The 18,200-nt window shown below is 27.1% G+C and overlaps 1 protein-coding gene across 1 annotated transcript; it reads left to right on the top strand.

Moving 5' to 3' along the window:
- The first annotated feature begins 9,455 nt into the window (after nt 1-9,455).
- LOC101212782 (transcription factor bHLH94) lies at nt 9,456-11,289 on the top strand. The gene is made up of 3 exons (XM_004139143.3): nt 9,456-10,009; nt 10,455-10,874; nt 10,970-11,289. Exons 1-3 carry the CDS (start codon nt 9,572-9,574, stop codon nt 11,063-11,065), a joined length of 954 nt encoding a protein of 317 aa, XP_004139191.1. The 5' UTR covers nt 9,456-9,571; the 3' UTR covers nt 11,066-11,289.
- Nucleotides 11,290-18,200: the final 6,911 nt, after the last annotated feature.

Below are 18,200 nucleotides of genomic sequence, written 5' to 3'. Positions count from 1 at the left end.
CCATCACTCTCAAACTAAATATATCTAAATATTACCCATTTTGAGCACAACTTTCTTTTTTAATTATTTATTGTTTTTATTTGTTATAAATATGAACAAAAAGTTCATTACACAAACTAAGGCTAATCCCTATATTCATTTTCACAATCCAAATATGTAGTCTATGCAAGAAAGAAAATAAAAAGGGAAAAAACTCTCGAGAGCCCTATTAATTTGAATAATTAATATAGCATATTAATTATACACGAAAATGACTAATCTTGGTTTAGCTTCAATTATTAATAATAGTAATCCATTATTGCTTCACTTTGTACAATTATGGACGATTTATATAATCGATATTTGGACTAATTATGGTTAAATATTTAATAAGTCAATGGTTAGAAACATATCCAAACTTTTTTCACATTATGTGTAAACATTTATAGTTTTTATTTGGACTATTGGTCCTTAATCATCCTAGATGTGTACCCCTAAAAACCCAATATATAATCACTTAAATTTCTAAACAAAGTTTGGATATGTAAACTTAATTTTGGATTGTGAATTTTAAATTGGATTCCGTTTGTTGTTTTTGCAGTGTTTAAAGAATATATATAAAATATAATACATGAGATTCATCTAAAAATTAATTGACTTGAAATAAATAATATATATTTCTTCTTAAGATTTTTCTAATATGAGATATCATGTCCTCTCAAACTTATTATATTGTACTTTATAAATATTATGAGTTTTTTTTTTCTTTTTTTTTTCAATACGATATTCTCAACAAAGAAATAAATAAACAAAAAATTAATAGAAGAGAAATTAGATAATGTGGGTTAGGAGTGATCAATAAATTGCACAATTTTTTTCCTTTTTTTACATGTCAATATTATTTGATATGGACATAAGAAAGCGAATCAATTCTTCCACAATTCTTCCACTATATCATGTAAAATTATGAAATATTCAAGATATAACAACAACCATTAACAAAATATAAATTTATTGTCAAGTTAATAATAAAAAAATTAACTTATTTTGAAAAGGTAAAATGCTTTAGATGTTTGTTAAATTTAATTTTTACATAACATTTGTTCGTAATATCCATCCACGTCAAAAAAATTGATAATATTAGTTAAAGAAAAAGTGAAAAAGGGGACAATAATTCTTGGAAGTTGATAGTGAGAAGTAAAAATTTAAAAGATGAATTCCATTTTCCGACCTGTATTGTGTTTTTCTTTGTCCTCTTCTTTTTGTATCTCTTTTGTGAACTTTTTGTTATCCTACAAAATAAATGTCCACAATAGCAACCATATATATTATATATTGTAAAAACACTATTTTTAAATTATAATTTCACATTCACAATCATTTTGAAATCAATCTTGATAAATCAAATATGCACAACCTAGTTATAAAATAATTTATTTTACATTAAAATAACAACGTCGACTATCAATATCATCCATCGTTATTAATAGTAAGTTTTTTTTTATAATTTTAACTTTGTAATGCAAATAAATGGATCTTGAATATGTATAAGGTCATCAAGTGTTTGGTAGCTCTAACTTTCATATTAATTATACATGTGATTGGGTTTAGGGTTTGTTGTTTTTATTGATTTGAAGGTGGATATGATGGGATGATGGCTTTTTGAATTAACTTGTAGCATTAGCCTTCTTTTTAAAGATAAATGATAAGGACAAAAATTAAAGGTTAATCTCTAGCTCCAAGAAAATAAAATGTTGTCTTTTTGCAAAATTTAACTTTTTCCTTTGGGTTGAAATTTGAAAGTTTTGAAAGGGGAGAGCTTCCCAAATTAGACCTAACTTGGTTTGGTTCAGTGTAGGTATCATTCAGCCACCATCTTTATATCTCTCTTTCATACACAAATTAATTTGTGACTATAACTATTAGGGATATTATAGGAGTACCCCACATCAATATTTAATCTCAAAACAACTTTTAATGACAATGGGAGTAAAGTAAAAGGTCCCATTGTAGAGTTTATTCAATTAATAAATATATTAATCACTATTTCAAAAATTTATAAGTATATTTTTTAAAAAGAATTAGGAGACAACAAAACCTAAAAGATCAAAATATTGATTTAATGTTTACAAAAGTATAAAGCCCTTTCTCTATATATTTAAAGTTGAATAATTAATTAATATAAAACGCTAATCTAAATGTTGATTATATTATTTTCAAATTTATGATTGCGTGAGTAAACAAAAAGAAGTAGTTCATTGGTTGCATATTTGTATGATATTATCTTAAACGAAGATGATCCATGCAAATTTCGACGTTATTAATTTTACAAGTCTAATGATCATTACAACGTTTGATTTAGAAAAAATGTAAGAAATTAAATGATTTTAGTAAGTGGATAACTCCTAAATATATTATTGAATGAAAAATCTCTATAAATTCTTGGGGTTATATGTAAGACTCCTCTTGACGATTGGAGCAATTCAAGATAGTTTGTAAATGGAATATTATGTTTCCTATTTGGCAAACAAACTATGAATGTGTAAGTGTTATTTTTGTTATTATTATTTTTGTCATTCTTGTTTGTCTAAAAGCATAGGGTACATTCCCTCTCTTATTTGTAGATTTTTTTAAAAATATATAACATTATAAGTTTTTTTTGTACTTGAGAACAACCACTGTTAGTTAGTAAATCTATCCCTCACAAACTAATTATAAATGCTAATTAAGAGTTTTAATTTTAGTCAAATTAACCTATCTTAGATTAAAAAAACGAGGAGTGAAATATATATAGATCATCTTTTTTAAAATTTTATTTTTTTAATATTCTTATAAGAAGAGATGTTTCAGTTCATAACCAAATTTTAAAAAAAATGAAAATAGAATTTTAGAGATTGTACCTATCCAATTTTAGTTTTGAAAATTGAATTTAATTTTTGAAAATAGAAATTAAAGTTAATAACAAAACAAAGAACTTATTTATCTACTAAAATTTAAGGAAAAAAATAAATGATCATCAAACATATAGATCATAAAACAAACTATACTATAGTTTTTTTTTAGTAGTTAATGGCATTCAAAATTATTCCTTTTGTTTGTCATAATTTTGTATAAAAAAAAAAGACAATCATTGTCTCTCTGATTTTGCCATTAAATATTTCTTGGATATATATAGCTATGTGCATTAAATCATAGATAAAATAACTAAATTTAGACAAAAATTGACATAGAACAAATGTTTTGCATTTAATAAGAAAGAGAGAACTAGAAGCACAAATCATTGGAATAATGAAAAAGAATAACATATATATACATTGCTATATATATATATATATATATATATATATATATATATATATATATATATATATAGGGTTGATTATATGTTTTAAAATATTAAGTAAAAAAAGGACAGACAAATAGTCTCACATTATGTGTGTCTTCTACGTTAAATTGCAAAAAGAAAGAGACAAAGGCTAAAAATATAGAGTAGAAAAGGTGAGGTTGGTGTTTTGATTTACACCTCACTTCCCAACAACAAAATCTCAATAATTTTGTTTCCATTTGATTCATTCATTTCATCTCTTTCAACCAAAGAAAATAAACAATTCTCCTAATTATCACCTCATAATTAAACCCCTTTTATAACTTAAACCCTTTTCATTCTTCTTCCTTTCTCAAACTAACCTTCTTACCCCAAAAGTATTGTGCAACTAAGATTTGAATGTTTTGATATATAAACGAGTATGTTGGGGTAAAGATAGATTTGACTTGGTTTATCGAAATAAATTTTTCTTAATTAACACTTTTCGATTTTTGTTACTTTTTTCGTACACTTTTTTCTCTCGTTTTACATAACTTTGACTCCTTTTTATTCTTTATTGTATCTCGCCCTCTAGTCGTTGTCCCCTATCTCCTTTCTCTCTATTATGGTGTTTTTCACTTGTGTTCAATGAGTAGTGATGACTTTATGTGTAGTCCAATATCAAGTGTAGTGTTGTTTCTCTCTCAATGACTAACGGATGCACAAACATGCATCTTGTCAACAATGGATGCCATATCCAAAATTTTGGTTGATAGAAACTTTAACAATAAAATAATCTAAAAAATGTAGATCAAGAAAGACTTAAACATGAGTTTAGAAGATGTTAGAAAAATAAATTACTACTAAACTATCTAATGATATTGATACTATATCTTAAGTTATATATATATAATACATATATATTACATAATAAACATAAAGTTAAAGGAGTTTTTGGAGCTATACTAAATTTGTCGATACATATGTATATGGACCATGTGTCGGTGTGAGAAAGTAGTGATGACAAGCTATGCATGACATGTGGCATCTTTCAAGGCTTGGAATTTCTGTGTGCAAATTCTCATTGATAATCCACATGTAGAGGGAAACGAAGAGTGAGATGAAAAAGAGAAAAGAAAAAGGAATACAAACGAAAAGTTTGATGACCTTAGCCAAAGGGTTGTTAATAAAGAAAAAGAACTTAGTTTGAAAAAGTCTCAGTCAAATTATTATATCATTCTTGTACAATATTATAGGTCATGCAGGAACTCCCCCACAGCTTTTGAGCTTCTGTCATATATCTCTAACCCTTCAAAAATATTCAATATTACTAATTTTTTAAACAACCATTGGAAAACCCAAAATTGAAACTTTAGATTCATTAATTCACTAAAAACATATTAGATAAACAAATATATGTTTATCATTAAACAGTGAACTTTTACTATATTTCTAAAAAATATTGGCTGAAATTACTATTTTTAAAGACATGTTTGGTTCTTAGGTATAAATCAAAATTGATTTTGAATGAATAAAAATGTATGTGAAAACATTTTGTAATAGAAATTAGATAGTCCATTGCATGAACTGTAAAGAAACTTCTGATTAACAATTCAACCCTTTCTTTTGTTATTGTGATTTGATGAGATGGAGTTGAAAAAATTGAAATGAATGATAATAATATTATGGATAGGATTTGTGGTAGCTGAAAAGATGACACAAGGGGGGGTTCTGACAAATGGTAGGCTAAAAGCTATGAAACTTTTGTGGGTGTCTGATTTCATAGAAACTCAAAAAGCCTTCTTCTCTTAAACCTCTTTTCTTTCTTCTCTGTTTGTGTGTAGAAATGCAAAAGTAAGAGCTTTGTTTTAAGCAAATGGGCAGTCTATCTTTCAGAAACTGTGTAAGCAAAATGTCAGTCTTTTACCATTCTTACATATCACTCTCTCTCTCTCTCTCCCCTACCCCATTGTATTATTTCTATATCACTATCATCCCATCACCCATTACTCTCTTCTCTCTCTCTCTCGTTCTTATTCAACCCTTTCTTATGACTTTGTATTGGGATTGTTTGGTTCACGCTTTTCTAAACGATTCTAAAACCCTAAACTCTTTTATGGTTAGAAATTAGAGGTGTGAGTCCAATTTTGAGAGTTTGTGAACTCTTGTGGTCCATCATAACATATTATTTAAACTTGTTACGAATTTATTTATATATGTGTCGGTGAACATTAAAAATGTTTGGTAATTCACGCTCTTCAAATTGAACACAAACCCTAAACTTTAATTGAGTTAGTAGTGTTTGTAGCAAGAGGTGAAATGGTGAAGTTTGAGAGTTGTTTACTGTTTTAATGGCTTGAATTCTATTATTTATTGTCGTTTCAAATGATAATTACCAAATAAATTTTTTAATCTACGAACTCTTTTGGACCAAACAAACTTCCCTCTAATTCCTATTAATTTCTTATTCCTTATGCTATGAACATTGTCCGTTTAGGAGTTTGAAAGGTTGATTAGTTACTGTATGTATGACTGTGTGTGTATTTTATGAGTGGTAGAGAGGTGAGTGTGTATTTTGGTGTATGTTTATTTATAGTAGCATGTTACGAAATTTTGTAATTATCTGAAATGTGTTTAGTTTTATATATACATGCCTTTGAAGAATAGGGATTATTTAGCTAGGCTTTGTTTCCGATTACGACGTTTTGTTCATTTTCGACCATAATGTTTTGTTCTATTGAAAAAAAAGTTTTCTCGATGAGATTCTATCGACACCTGTGCTGACGATAGATAAATCGTATATAATCAAATTTCTCGACAGCTTTAATATTATTTTCGGATGATTTTCTCCTTCGGAAAAAAAAATTATTGTAATGTTCGTTTGATAATTATTTTATCTTTTTATTTTTGAATCATTTTGTTTTTTCTCTAAAATTTTCTACTAAATTTCTTACACTTGAATTATTTCATACAAGTTTTTCTTTATAAAAAGTCTTTTTCTTTTCGTACTTTTCAAAATCTTGACTTGGTTTTTTAAAACATGAGTAGAAAGTTGAATAACAAAATAAAGAATCTTAGATATGGGTCTAATGTTTATAATTCTTTTTAACAATAGACTAGAGATAAGAGACATAAGTAGATGCACGTAGAAACATTTCAACTATAATGACACATTCTTACCATTTCCTAGCATGATTCATCTAATTTTTGACAACTGGAAATGGTTTTAGGTCACGACTTTAAAGAATTATTATGGTAGTTTCAAAGTTTGGATTTATGTTTATAGTTAAGATCCTTCGACCTTTTATAAACAATATGATTGGTTTGTTTACCGACCCTTCGACTCCAAATCTTTTTATAAAAGAATATGAACCGTAAAATGGGTATGATAAATAAAAGTCAAGCAACATTTTATTGTTAATTAGTATATAATTTGTTTCTATATCAACGATTTTCCTTTGTCTATATCTGTAAAATTATTACTAAAAAATGAAAAGCTAAAATTTTTAATTATTATCATTTTTTTGTCTTCGATCATGCATTGAAATTTTATTTAATGTCATTTTTGTCATATATAAAATATTCAACAACAAATATGTGATAACAATCTTGGATTCTTCTTTTCCATCTATAGTGAATCATATATCTATATCAAATTTTGTAAGCAAACTAATATTACAAATATAGACAGACTTCTTAAATAACAATAATATAACAATATTATTATTATTATTGTTATTTAAATAGTTAGCAAAGCCAATTGTAAAGATAGAGATTCAAATATTTAATCTTTTTAGTTAGATTTTGAAATTGAGAATGTTATAAAAAAGATATAGGATCGTTTATCGAGAAATTATATAATCATGAATCAATTATTACTTTTCTTTTTGTCTAAAGGGGAAGCAATTTGATAAACTCATCCATTCAAATTTTTGTTCTTGTTGACAAGAAATTAATTGCTTTTATTTTGGGAGAGATATAGCTTTCTCATTTATCAATTGAATGACACTTCACTTTAGTAATTTAAAAACATTTAGTCACAAAAGAAATGTCATAAATTAATTATGATGTTGGGTACCTAATAACTTTCCCACCTCTCTTTCACTATCCAAAATATTCTCCATCCCACTATTATAACTCCCAAAAGTTTCCATTTTTATTCCCATTTAATTCATTCATTCATTCATTCAATTATGAGATCTCTATTCTTCTCCTTTGTTCTTCTAATTATTATCATTATTATGTATGAAAAAGTCCAATGGATCCAACATTCTTTCATTGTATAATAGATGTATATGGATAATGAGTTTTGGTACTTATTAATACGTGTATCTTTGTTAATGAAAGGAATGTATGATAGCATTCACTTAGATTAAAGTAATTAAGTGATCTTATGCCACTTAATTTTTCTATTTTTGTTATTGAGTTAACAAATCTTGTTCGACCATTTTTATTAACATTAATTAGAATACAACTCTTTTCCCTTTTTGTTACGTTAAGAAAAAAAATTCAAAATTTAACCTCGTTTTTTAAAGCAAAATTGAGCAACGTTACAATAGTTTAATTGCTAGTTTTATTTCTCTTTGTACGAGAATTGAGAGAGGAAAAAAACTACACCGATTTTTAGTTATTTCTATAAAAATTGTTTGGGAAAAACAAACCATTTTATTTTTTACCAAATCACGTAAAGTTGTGAACATGAGTTTGTTTGAATTGACTAGAGAAAAAAATATTTTTATTTGTACTCTTTTCATAAGTACTTTTTAAAAATATACTTTGAAAATATTTTACAAAGATCTTATGATAAAAACCGCTTAAAATATACATCAACGTCAACGTGTGTATCACAACTCTTAAAAACTAGATTTGAAAAATGAAAAACTACATTAACAAAACAATTCTATTCCCATCTATAAAAGTAAAATATAGCTAGACAACCGACGTAGAGATTTATGTTGTTCACTAACAACATATTTGTTTTGTTCACAAATAGACAAAAGAAAGCAATTTATTACTAAAGAGAAAATATCAGATCGCATATCTAGAGGTGAGAGAAGAGTTAAATAAAGTATGTATAATGCACTTGTAACGCCTCGAGTTGGGATTCAAGATTCAGATTCGACAACTGATGGCTTCGACATTTCTCTACCCCATCCTTGCTTGTCTTAAGGTTTATTAGAGTGAAAAAAAATTGTTTCCACAAACCAACAATGACTATTTTAGCATTGCTTTATTCTCACTCTCACCTGCATCCTATAAGAATTTTCAAAACATCACCCAACATAGAATTGCTTCAAACTAAGCATGTTTAACCTTGAAGTTTCTATGATTGAGCGATTGAAAAAGAAACGCACACCTTGATTGTATAGGGAGTAAGAGTTCTTTTAATTTAAGTCGATCATTCTTAACTTCACTTTCATGCCCTTAGAATCCCTTTTACTCAGATGTGATATCAACTAATTCATACCCCCTCCTAAACTTGAAACGTTCAACACTAATCTAAATCTTAACGTGAAAATCATAAATAATATAAATATAATTACAATTTATGTTTGAAGAGCACATATCTTAAATTTCACTAGAACTTGACAATCTTGTACACTCACTCGTTAAAAGATAATTAGATTAAAACCATTAAACAAAAGAAACTAACAAATGAGTGTGACATAACAATAATCAAATTGCAACTAAAAGTAGGAAACAAATTTAACACATAAAAGATGTACAAACACTATTCCATCACTAAAAATCACAATCATTCAAATTAAAAACTCATATACACAATTTTAGTTTATCAAAGCCAAAGGTCTTTATTTATTTATAAATTTAGCATCATTTTCGAAAAAATTCCAATGAAATGACTTGTGGGTCTCAAGAATTAGATATGTATGTTTCTTTGTATTGAAAGCCACATGTGAAAGGAAAACATATTGATATGAAATATTGTTCTGTTTATGTCTTATTTTGTCCCAATTTTATTTATTTATTTATAAAATATATAAATATATATATTTATTGATTTATTGATTTATTGATTTATTGATTTATTGATTTATTTTCCCCTTTTTCTTTTGTTCTAAATTTTCCTTTTGCTCCTTCACGTGCAATATTCTGTAGATTTGCTTTCTTCCCCCATCGCCCATCACAAAGCCCTTTAAAAACCCCATTTTTTCTGCTCCCAATCCCCAAAACCACCATTTTTTCTTCCCTTTTCTCCTCTTTTTTCAAATGGGTTTCCTTAAAAAATAATCATTGATTTTGGTTCATCATTTTTATTTCTTTAAGAAAATGGCATTAGAGGCTGTGGTTTTTTCTCAAGATCCATTATGTTACAATGGAAGCAAAGATCTTTACTCTTTACTTGGAGGAGGAATTTGGGCTAATGGAGGCTTTGAATATCCAGAGATCCCTCATGATTTTCCCGAGAACCAAACAGAAAATTTCCCATTTGAAGATTGGAACTCATCTTCCTCTGTTTTTGTTCCTAACCCTTCCCCTGAAGCTGCTGATTCCAGAAATGGGTTGCTGAAGCCGCCATTAGAGGCTGAATCAATTACTCCGCACCCAATTCGTCCAAGGAAACGAAGACCTAAATCACGCAAGAACAAAGAGGAAATCGAAAATCAAAGAATGACTCACATCGCTGTTGAACGAAATCGAAGAAAACAGATGAATGAATATCTTTCTGTTCTTCGTTCCTTAATGCCAGAGTCTTATGTTCAAAGGGTACCTCCCTCATTTCTCCCATTTTCTTTTTCATTTTCCTTTCTTTCCAACAAAAAGTTAAACGGGCTTTTCGAGTTTCGTATCACTATTGCAACTCATCAGTTTTGAGTTCTTGAGTTAACCGATAATTTAACATTGTATTAGAATTGTTGGTTCTGTTTTGTTATAACTAAATTTACCATACCCATCAGTTTACGTTGAGTTGAGTTATTGTTGACGTATTGGCGTTGCTAAATTTACTATAATCCATAAGCTTAAGTATATTTCTGAGTTGATGGGTAAGTTTAGGTTGAGTTATTGTTGACGAAGGAAGATGACTAAATTTATCTTTACCCGTCACCTTAAACTTTTGGCATTGACTTTATTCTTAGGGCCTGCAATGCCATTTTTTTGCTTGAGCCTAAAGATTTTTGGGTTGATCGATGATTTGACGTTATTTCGACAGGGGGATCAAGCTTCAATTATTGGGGGAGCGATTAATTTTGTGAAGGAGTTGGAACAACAAGTTCAAGTTCTATCCACAGTAGAAACAAAAGGGAAGATTAATAATTCAGCTGAAGGGTGTTGTAATTCAAATTCAAATTCAAATTCAAAAATCCCTTTCACAGAGTTCTTCAGTTTCCCTCAATTCAAAGCAATGGAAGGTTGTTCTTTAGTGAGTGAAAATGAAACTCAATGTTCTTCCACAGTTGCTGATATTGAAGTAACAATGGTAGAAAATCATGCAAATTTGAAAATAAGATCAAAGAGAAGACCAAAACAAATCTTGAAAATTGTTGCTGGCTTGCATTCTCTTTCCCTTTCTGTTCTTCATCTCAATATTTCAACTATCAACCAAATTGTTCTTTATTGTCTCAGTGTCAAGGTTTGTTTTTTTCTTCATTTTTTGAAATGGGTCTTTGTGTTTAGATGTTTTTCATTTGAAAACTTTTTTTCTTTTGGTTTGGAATTTTGTTGTAGGTCGAAGATGATTGCAAGCTGAGTTCTGTTGATGAAATTGCTTCCGCCCTGCATCAGTTGCTTAGTAGAATAGAAGAAGATTCACTTATGAACTGAAAATTTTTTCCTTCAAATTTATGGGGTTAACATCGTTTTCTTTGCCTTGTAGGTTGTAATATCATCTTGTTTCTAACTAATGTAATCTCTATGTTGAATTTTGTACAATTTATCTCTTTTTTGTTTTCCCTTTCTTTTCCTGATTTCTCTTTTCATTTTCTGCTCTAGGAATTTGTTTGTTGTTCTTATTTTGACAGATAAACAAAAGGAGAATTTTTTTTTTCTTTAGAGAAATCCAATCTTTTGCTTTTCTGATCTATCATTTAAAAGGGGAAAAAAGAAAAGTGTTAAAGGGAATAGAAAAAGCAAACAAAGATAATCGAAACATAGATTTAATTATAATGTTAGCTATGTCTATGACAAAAAGAAAAAAGTAGTTATCAAATAGATATCTTTAGTCTTAGAGAGTTTTATTTTATAACACACTTCTTTTCCTTGAATACTCTGTTAAGAGATTTCATAATTTAAAAAAAAAGTGAGGAAAAGGAAGCACCAACTACAGATTTGTGTGTTCATCAATGACTTTAGGAAGATCTCACAAAACCAGAGGTTTGAAAGATGATTTTGGCAGCAGAAAGTTGTCCTTGTATGGATGGGCAGCTTTAGAAGTGATAAACTCTCTCTTTTTTTTTTTTTTCTTTCTTTTTTTTCTTTTTTCCTTGAAGTCTCCATACTTGAGAAGAGAAAAAAAAGGACAATTGAATTGAAATTTGAAGGCTCTGTTTTCTTTATTATTGAAGATTCAAAAGGACAGGTCTAAAAAGCACTTTTTCTTATGTAGGGATTCTGATTTCTTAGAATCATTGGCATTGATAAAAGGATGGGTAATGAAAAAAGTTGGCAAATTTGTAAGATTTGAACTTTAGTTGAATTGATCTTTCGATCAAGTTTTAGAGTCTTGTTATTGAGATGTGATTGAATAACTTGAGAGGCTTAATTCCAAAAGAATAAATATATAAAAACTTGAAAAAGGTCCAAATACAATTATTTGGATAATGATATTTTGATAGATTTTGAGTTGTATTTATCTTCGTGTAATAATTAATAAAACATATACAAATTTGTCATTGGATAATTACGTGACTAGTATATATATTTTTTTATTTAAAAAAATAAGGGGCAATGGTTTAAAAAAGTAAATTAAATGTTAGTTTTATTTCATATATCAAACATTTGAGAAGAAAAAAATTTATTTTTTAATTTAACATGTCGGAGATTGAATCATCGATTTGATGCTTATATACGTACAATTTGATGCTTCTCAAATTTAAGTAATGTTTTTAAATATAATATTTTAATAAGAAAAAAGTGCAACTCAAACAAAGCTCTAAAATATATATTTCTTACTTCCATTTTATGAATTGAAAAACAAAACAACAAAATTTAACTTCCATGGAGATAATTAGCAAAAGGAGTTGGGTGGTTGAAGTAATTAAAAAAGAAGCAATTAAATTGAACAAAAGAAGAAAGAAAAAAGAGGGTAAGAAGAAGGAGAAAGAGAGAGTTGGTAAATATTGTGTGTATTTATGAGAAGAGAATCAATGGGAATAAAGACAATGTTATAAATGGTCAAGTGAACAATCAACTTTTCACAATGTGTTTCAAGAAATGACTCAAAACATTAGCCCTTTTACATTTACAACCTCTTTCGGTTAAATGAGTACTTTGCTTTCAATCCGGTTAATATGTTTCGGTTACGTTTTTAGGCTTTAAAAGTTAAATTACTTATATACTTTGAAATTCGTTTTAGAAACGACGACTCTTGAAATTTAATTTTAATATATAAATTTTAGATGGCGGGTATGATAGTACGTATATAACAAACTTTGTTTCGTTAAAAATATATATGCTTTTCAAGTTTTATGCCTTCTTTTACCGATATAGTTTCGAATCTATAAATGTGAAAATGTTTTTTTTTTAATGTACGTTGATTTTTCTTGAATTTTTTTATAATCTTTTGGTAAATTTTATTTAGTAAAAATTTGGTTGTAATTGAAACCCATTCAAATATTTGTTAAATGAGGGATGCAAAACTATACTTTATACCAATGACAACTTATTTTTATATTAAATAGAAACCCATTAGAGAATAAATAGAAACATCTAAAATTTTATTAAATAATTTTAGTAGTTAAGAGAATCAATGTTGATACTAGACAAAAAAAAAAAAAAAAAAACATAAAATTTTAATTTTCTTTTTATAAACAACCTAGTTGATATTTTTTAAAAGATAAATGAGTGGTTGTCAACTTTCTATATATTCTTTAGTATAATAGCTTGGCAAGATGTGAAAGATGGAACCAATGATTTTAAAGAAAAAAAATTCATATCAATTAATACCACTGGATTAATTAATTAACCCCTTTAGTTAACCGTGATTTAGTTGGATTTAAAAAAAAACGTTTAATAAGAATCATTACTCAATTTAATTAAAAAAACATGCCACATGAAAATTCTAACTTTAAGAACTTATGTAAGATTTCACGGTCTCTTCAAATCATCATGTTAAACAAGATTATAGTTTATAAACAAACATACAACTAAAAGAAAAATCATTATCAAAACAAAATTTGTAAAAGGATCATCCGTTAAGAAAATTCGACATCTAAACCTACCATAATTTTTTTTTTTGGTACTTATTATACAACTTTTTGTTGTATGTGCCATGTGATAAATGGCAAAGAGGAAAATGATGAATTTTTTTCATTTAAACAATTTTCATGGTGGGACATTTCAGCATGAAATTTTGAGAAAAGGTTATTAGTCTTTCATAGAAGAAGAAGACAACCTCAATTCTCAAAAAAACCTATTAGGGTTCATATATATATATATATATTAGTGAAGATTCCACTTTTTACCTCTTCTTCTATATATTTGTCTTCATCTTATTGTTTTATAGTGAAGAAGAAATATAGGTTGAAAGATTCCCACATCTCTATCTCTCTCATATCATTTGAAAACCCTATTTTTTTTTTCTTGATATAAAATTTACATTATTTTAAGAGAATACATACATATAAATACGCAAAATGATGAGACTTTTATGTTTCTTAATACAAAGAAGAATACAAAAGAGAGTTTCATAGATTATGTTTTGCTCTTTACAAACATGCCAAAAGTTTCATTAAAAATAGGACATATAAATGAAGATATATAATGTCTTTTTCCTGTCAAAAAAAAAAAAAGAAAAAAAAAAGAAAAAAAGGAAAGAAAGAAAGAAAAAGAAAAGTGAAAAGTGAAAGGTGAGAGAGATAAAGTCATAAAACCATGCATGGAATGACAAATGCTCCATAACACCTCAAAAAAAGAACCATTAATATATTGAAAGGGAAGAAAGAGATTGATTACTATATTGTTTCGATCTTAATGATGATGGAAGAGTGTGGAAGTTCATAATTGGGTTTTTGAGAATGTCTCTTTATCTACAAAAACATTTTCCATTGTTTTCTTTATCATCAATATTAAATAGATATATAAAGTCATTTTTGTTAATAGTCAAAAATTATTTTCCAAGAAAAAGTGATTAATTTAAACATGCTTTTCACTGTAGGGATATTTATTACTTAGTTTTTTTAGGAGCAAACCAAGCCATAGTAGCTACGTCAACAAATGTACAAAATTCAGAACCTATATTCGAACGAGAAACAACAAATTGTTTCTTATGTTATAGTAACACCCTGAATGAAACGATGTAGATAATTACCTATTTAATTTTAATGATAATGAAAACAATCCAAATGTGAAAAGTACGTGAGTAAAGCGTATAGTTTAAGAAGCAATTATGAATTAGTAACTAATAAAATGTTTTTTTTCATTGTCATGTAATATATATATATATATATATATAAAGGAAAAACTTGATTATGTAAATGATGGTTTTTGTGTGAGTAAAATCTAAATGGTTTTGTTTGTTTTATAGATTTTGTATGATGAGGGCATGAGATGTTCAACTTTTCAAGTATATAAAGTATGCTATTAAAATATTGAAGGAAAAAAAAAGAAATTAATTACTATATATATATATATATATGTTACCTAAATGAGGGACAATTGATTGGAAGGGATTGGCTTTTTTATTTAGAATTAATGCTTTTGATTACAATAATGCTTCTAAATCAGCCCATTGGTTTTTTATTTGTGCAATTTAATTATGTGCCTATACATTTAAATTTAGGCACCTACCTCCTTCATAATGTTTCTTTTTTCTTCTTCCTTTTCAATTTCTATTCTTGTATAATATATATTTTTTAACAATTTGTTTTTGGAAGACTCTCTTAATTCTTTATGTGATTGTTATTTGTTTACGACCGTTGTTTTAAAACATTGATAGATATGGATAGATAGACTATTATATTTATCATTAATCAACACTAATATATATTTAGTTGGTGAGATTTTATCAAAATCTTTCCGTAATACACTATGTTATTTTGTTGTATTTAAAAATATTTTATTTTCAACCATTTTATCATTTAAACATGAATTTTCAATTTTTTTTTTTGCTAGTAGAAGATAATTGATATACTAATATTCTTTGTTTAACTGATGAAATGCAAACACATACAAATATCACTAAAATTATATATATATAGATAACAATTTGAATATTCATTACTTAAACAACTTCTCCCTCTATAAAACAAGAAACATAAAAAACCAACGTTAAAAAACAAAAAAGAAATTAAATGTTACGAAACAGGAGGAATATATATAATTGAATAACTTAGATGTGTGATATTATACACATTAGTTAGTAATTACAATTAAATAACTATACTAAGATAAACCAGATATCACTACAAAGTGGGTTTGTCACATAATGATGGGTCTTGTGCACCATATAACTAATAAGTAGTGATGATTGATATCATCTGGCATGGCCGCTAATCTTGCAAACATTGGTAGAAGTGTTGAAATTGATATGTCGAATAATGGCTTGTAGAGGAATAGTCTTTAGATGTTACTTTTAGATTTTGTAGTGATAAAGGGTTTTCGTTGTATTTTAATTTTTGTTTTGAGTCATCCTCTTCCATTCTATCAAACACAAAAAAAATCCATGTGATGTGACAATATTCATTCAATTATTTGGTTTTGAAAAGTTTAACTTAATCTTTTTAATCAAATTTGTAACAAACTCTTATCTAATTGATACGATCTTTAGGTCGGTTTATCTATCATTTCTTTTTACCATATGTAAAATGAAAGATCAAATGTATGATTTAGAAATAAATTATGAATTTTATTTGAAGGCATGCATATGTCCATGTCCCTCTTATCTTTTTTTGTCCTAGTGATTTAATTAAGAGGTGGGCTTGATGGATCCATCATAATGGGCTATTGTTTCTTCATATGATGGCTTTATATAACATAATATAATGGTCACTTGATGATTTGTGTTGAAAAAGACAGTGATGTTAACAATGTGAACTATATCAATAACAATTATTATTTGTTAATTTAACTTATTAAAAGTAAAGTTCAATCAATTTGATTATCAACATATTTCAGGTTCGTAATATGCGCATTTGTTGATTTATCAAGAGATTCTAAATTCATATTTGTTGTACGTACTACTTGTAAACTTTCTCTGATCTCTGTTTGTGTTAATTGTTTCAAAAAACAACACATGGGAGATTGAAACACGATCTTTTGAAATTAGTGACAGAGTAAAAAAATTCATATAAGGAATACTATTTTTTATACATATGAACTAAGATTGACAACCGGGTCATGATCTATTAACCTCGTTCCCATCCCCTTGAGGGTATTTAACCTCATATCCCTGCCTCGGCCCGTGGGGATGGAGGCATGGATTCCCTATTGAGGGGAACAAATCCGCGTGGTGATCCATTCCTAGATTCTTAATTCTTAAATTAATTAATGCAATATCTATTTACTTACTAATTTTAAAATTTAAGGTTAAGTTAGAATTAAAAGTTTGTAGACAAATTAGAAATTTGACTAAAACTTTGGACATTTTTTAGACACAAATTTAAAAGTTCAAACAACTTGTAACGTAAAACCATATAAATATGAAAACTATTGTAATATCTAAATTAAGTAATATTAATTACATAATTATAAAAAATTCTAAATATATAAGCAAGTTTTAGATATTTAAAACCAATATTTACGGCATATTTAACAAAACAACTCATCTCCTTCCAAAGAAAATAATTAAAACCCATATTTAAGTAAAACTATTAAATAAAATTTAAGGTTAATTTTCATAAATATAATAAAACATTAAAATATTTACGGCATATTTAAAAAAATCAAAATGTCTATGAAGCCAATTTTTTTAAAAAATATTTCACGTTTATTCTTCTTTTTCATATTTTTTTTCTATATTCTTTCTTCTGTAATTTTTCTTTTACATATATTTTTTGAAATCATGATGTTTGTTTTCGATCAATATTCATAAATATCGTATCATTTTTAGAGTGTTATTTGGTTCAAGATCCTATACCAAATATAAAAGATCTTGAAAAAAAATCGTTGGAATATAGGATTTAGATGTGGGTATAGCCAAATCTAAATGATTTAAAAAAAAAAAACAAAACAATCTTGAAAAAAAATCGTTTAAATTTGAATAGCCAAATCTAAACCATGGTTGAAAAAAATTGTGTAACTGTGTAGCCAAATCTAATGGCATGTTGACTGGAGCACTTTTGGTATTTTCTATTGTAGGTCTGTGTAAATATTTAGTCGATTTGTTATATATTTTTTTTGAAAATTCTCTAAAATTTAAATCATGTAAATTAACCTAAATGACATAAAGATTCTAAAAATATCTAAAAAAAATAGTAAAATTTTTAGATTCTATCAAGAAATAAACCCGTATAGGATTTAAAATTTTATTATATTTTATGAATATTTGAGTTTATTATACAATAGTTGAAGAAGAAGAAATTTGGGATCATGTAGGATACACTTAACTCATGTGCTTTCCATCACCCCCACCGTGTAAAATTTATTTTTGTACAGTGGAGAGATAGAAGTACTTAATCACTGCCTCATTTGAAATGACCCCTAAAATGTTATTAGATATTAAAACACTTCAAATTTAAAACTAAGTTAGCTAGAGAAAAGAAAGACCAAGAGACTTTGGAGGGAAACGTTGTTCAAAGTCAAT

This window comes from Cucumis sativus, chromosome 2 (assembly GCF_000004075.3).
Source record: "Cucumis sativus cultivar 9930 chromosome 2, Cucumber_9930_V3, whole genome shotgun sequence".
Classification (NCBI taxonomy): Eukaryota; Viridiplantae; Streptophyta; class Magnoliopsida; order Cucurbitales; family Cucurbitaceae; genus Cucumis; species Cucumis sativus.
This window is presented reverse-complemented; position numbering and strand designations above follow the sequence as displayed.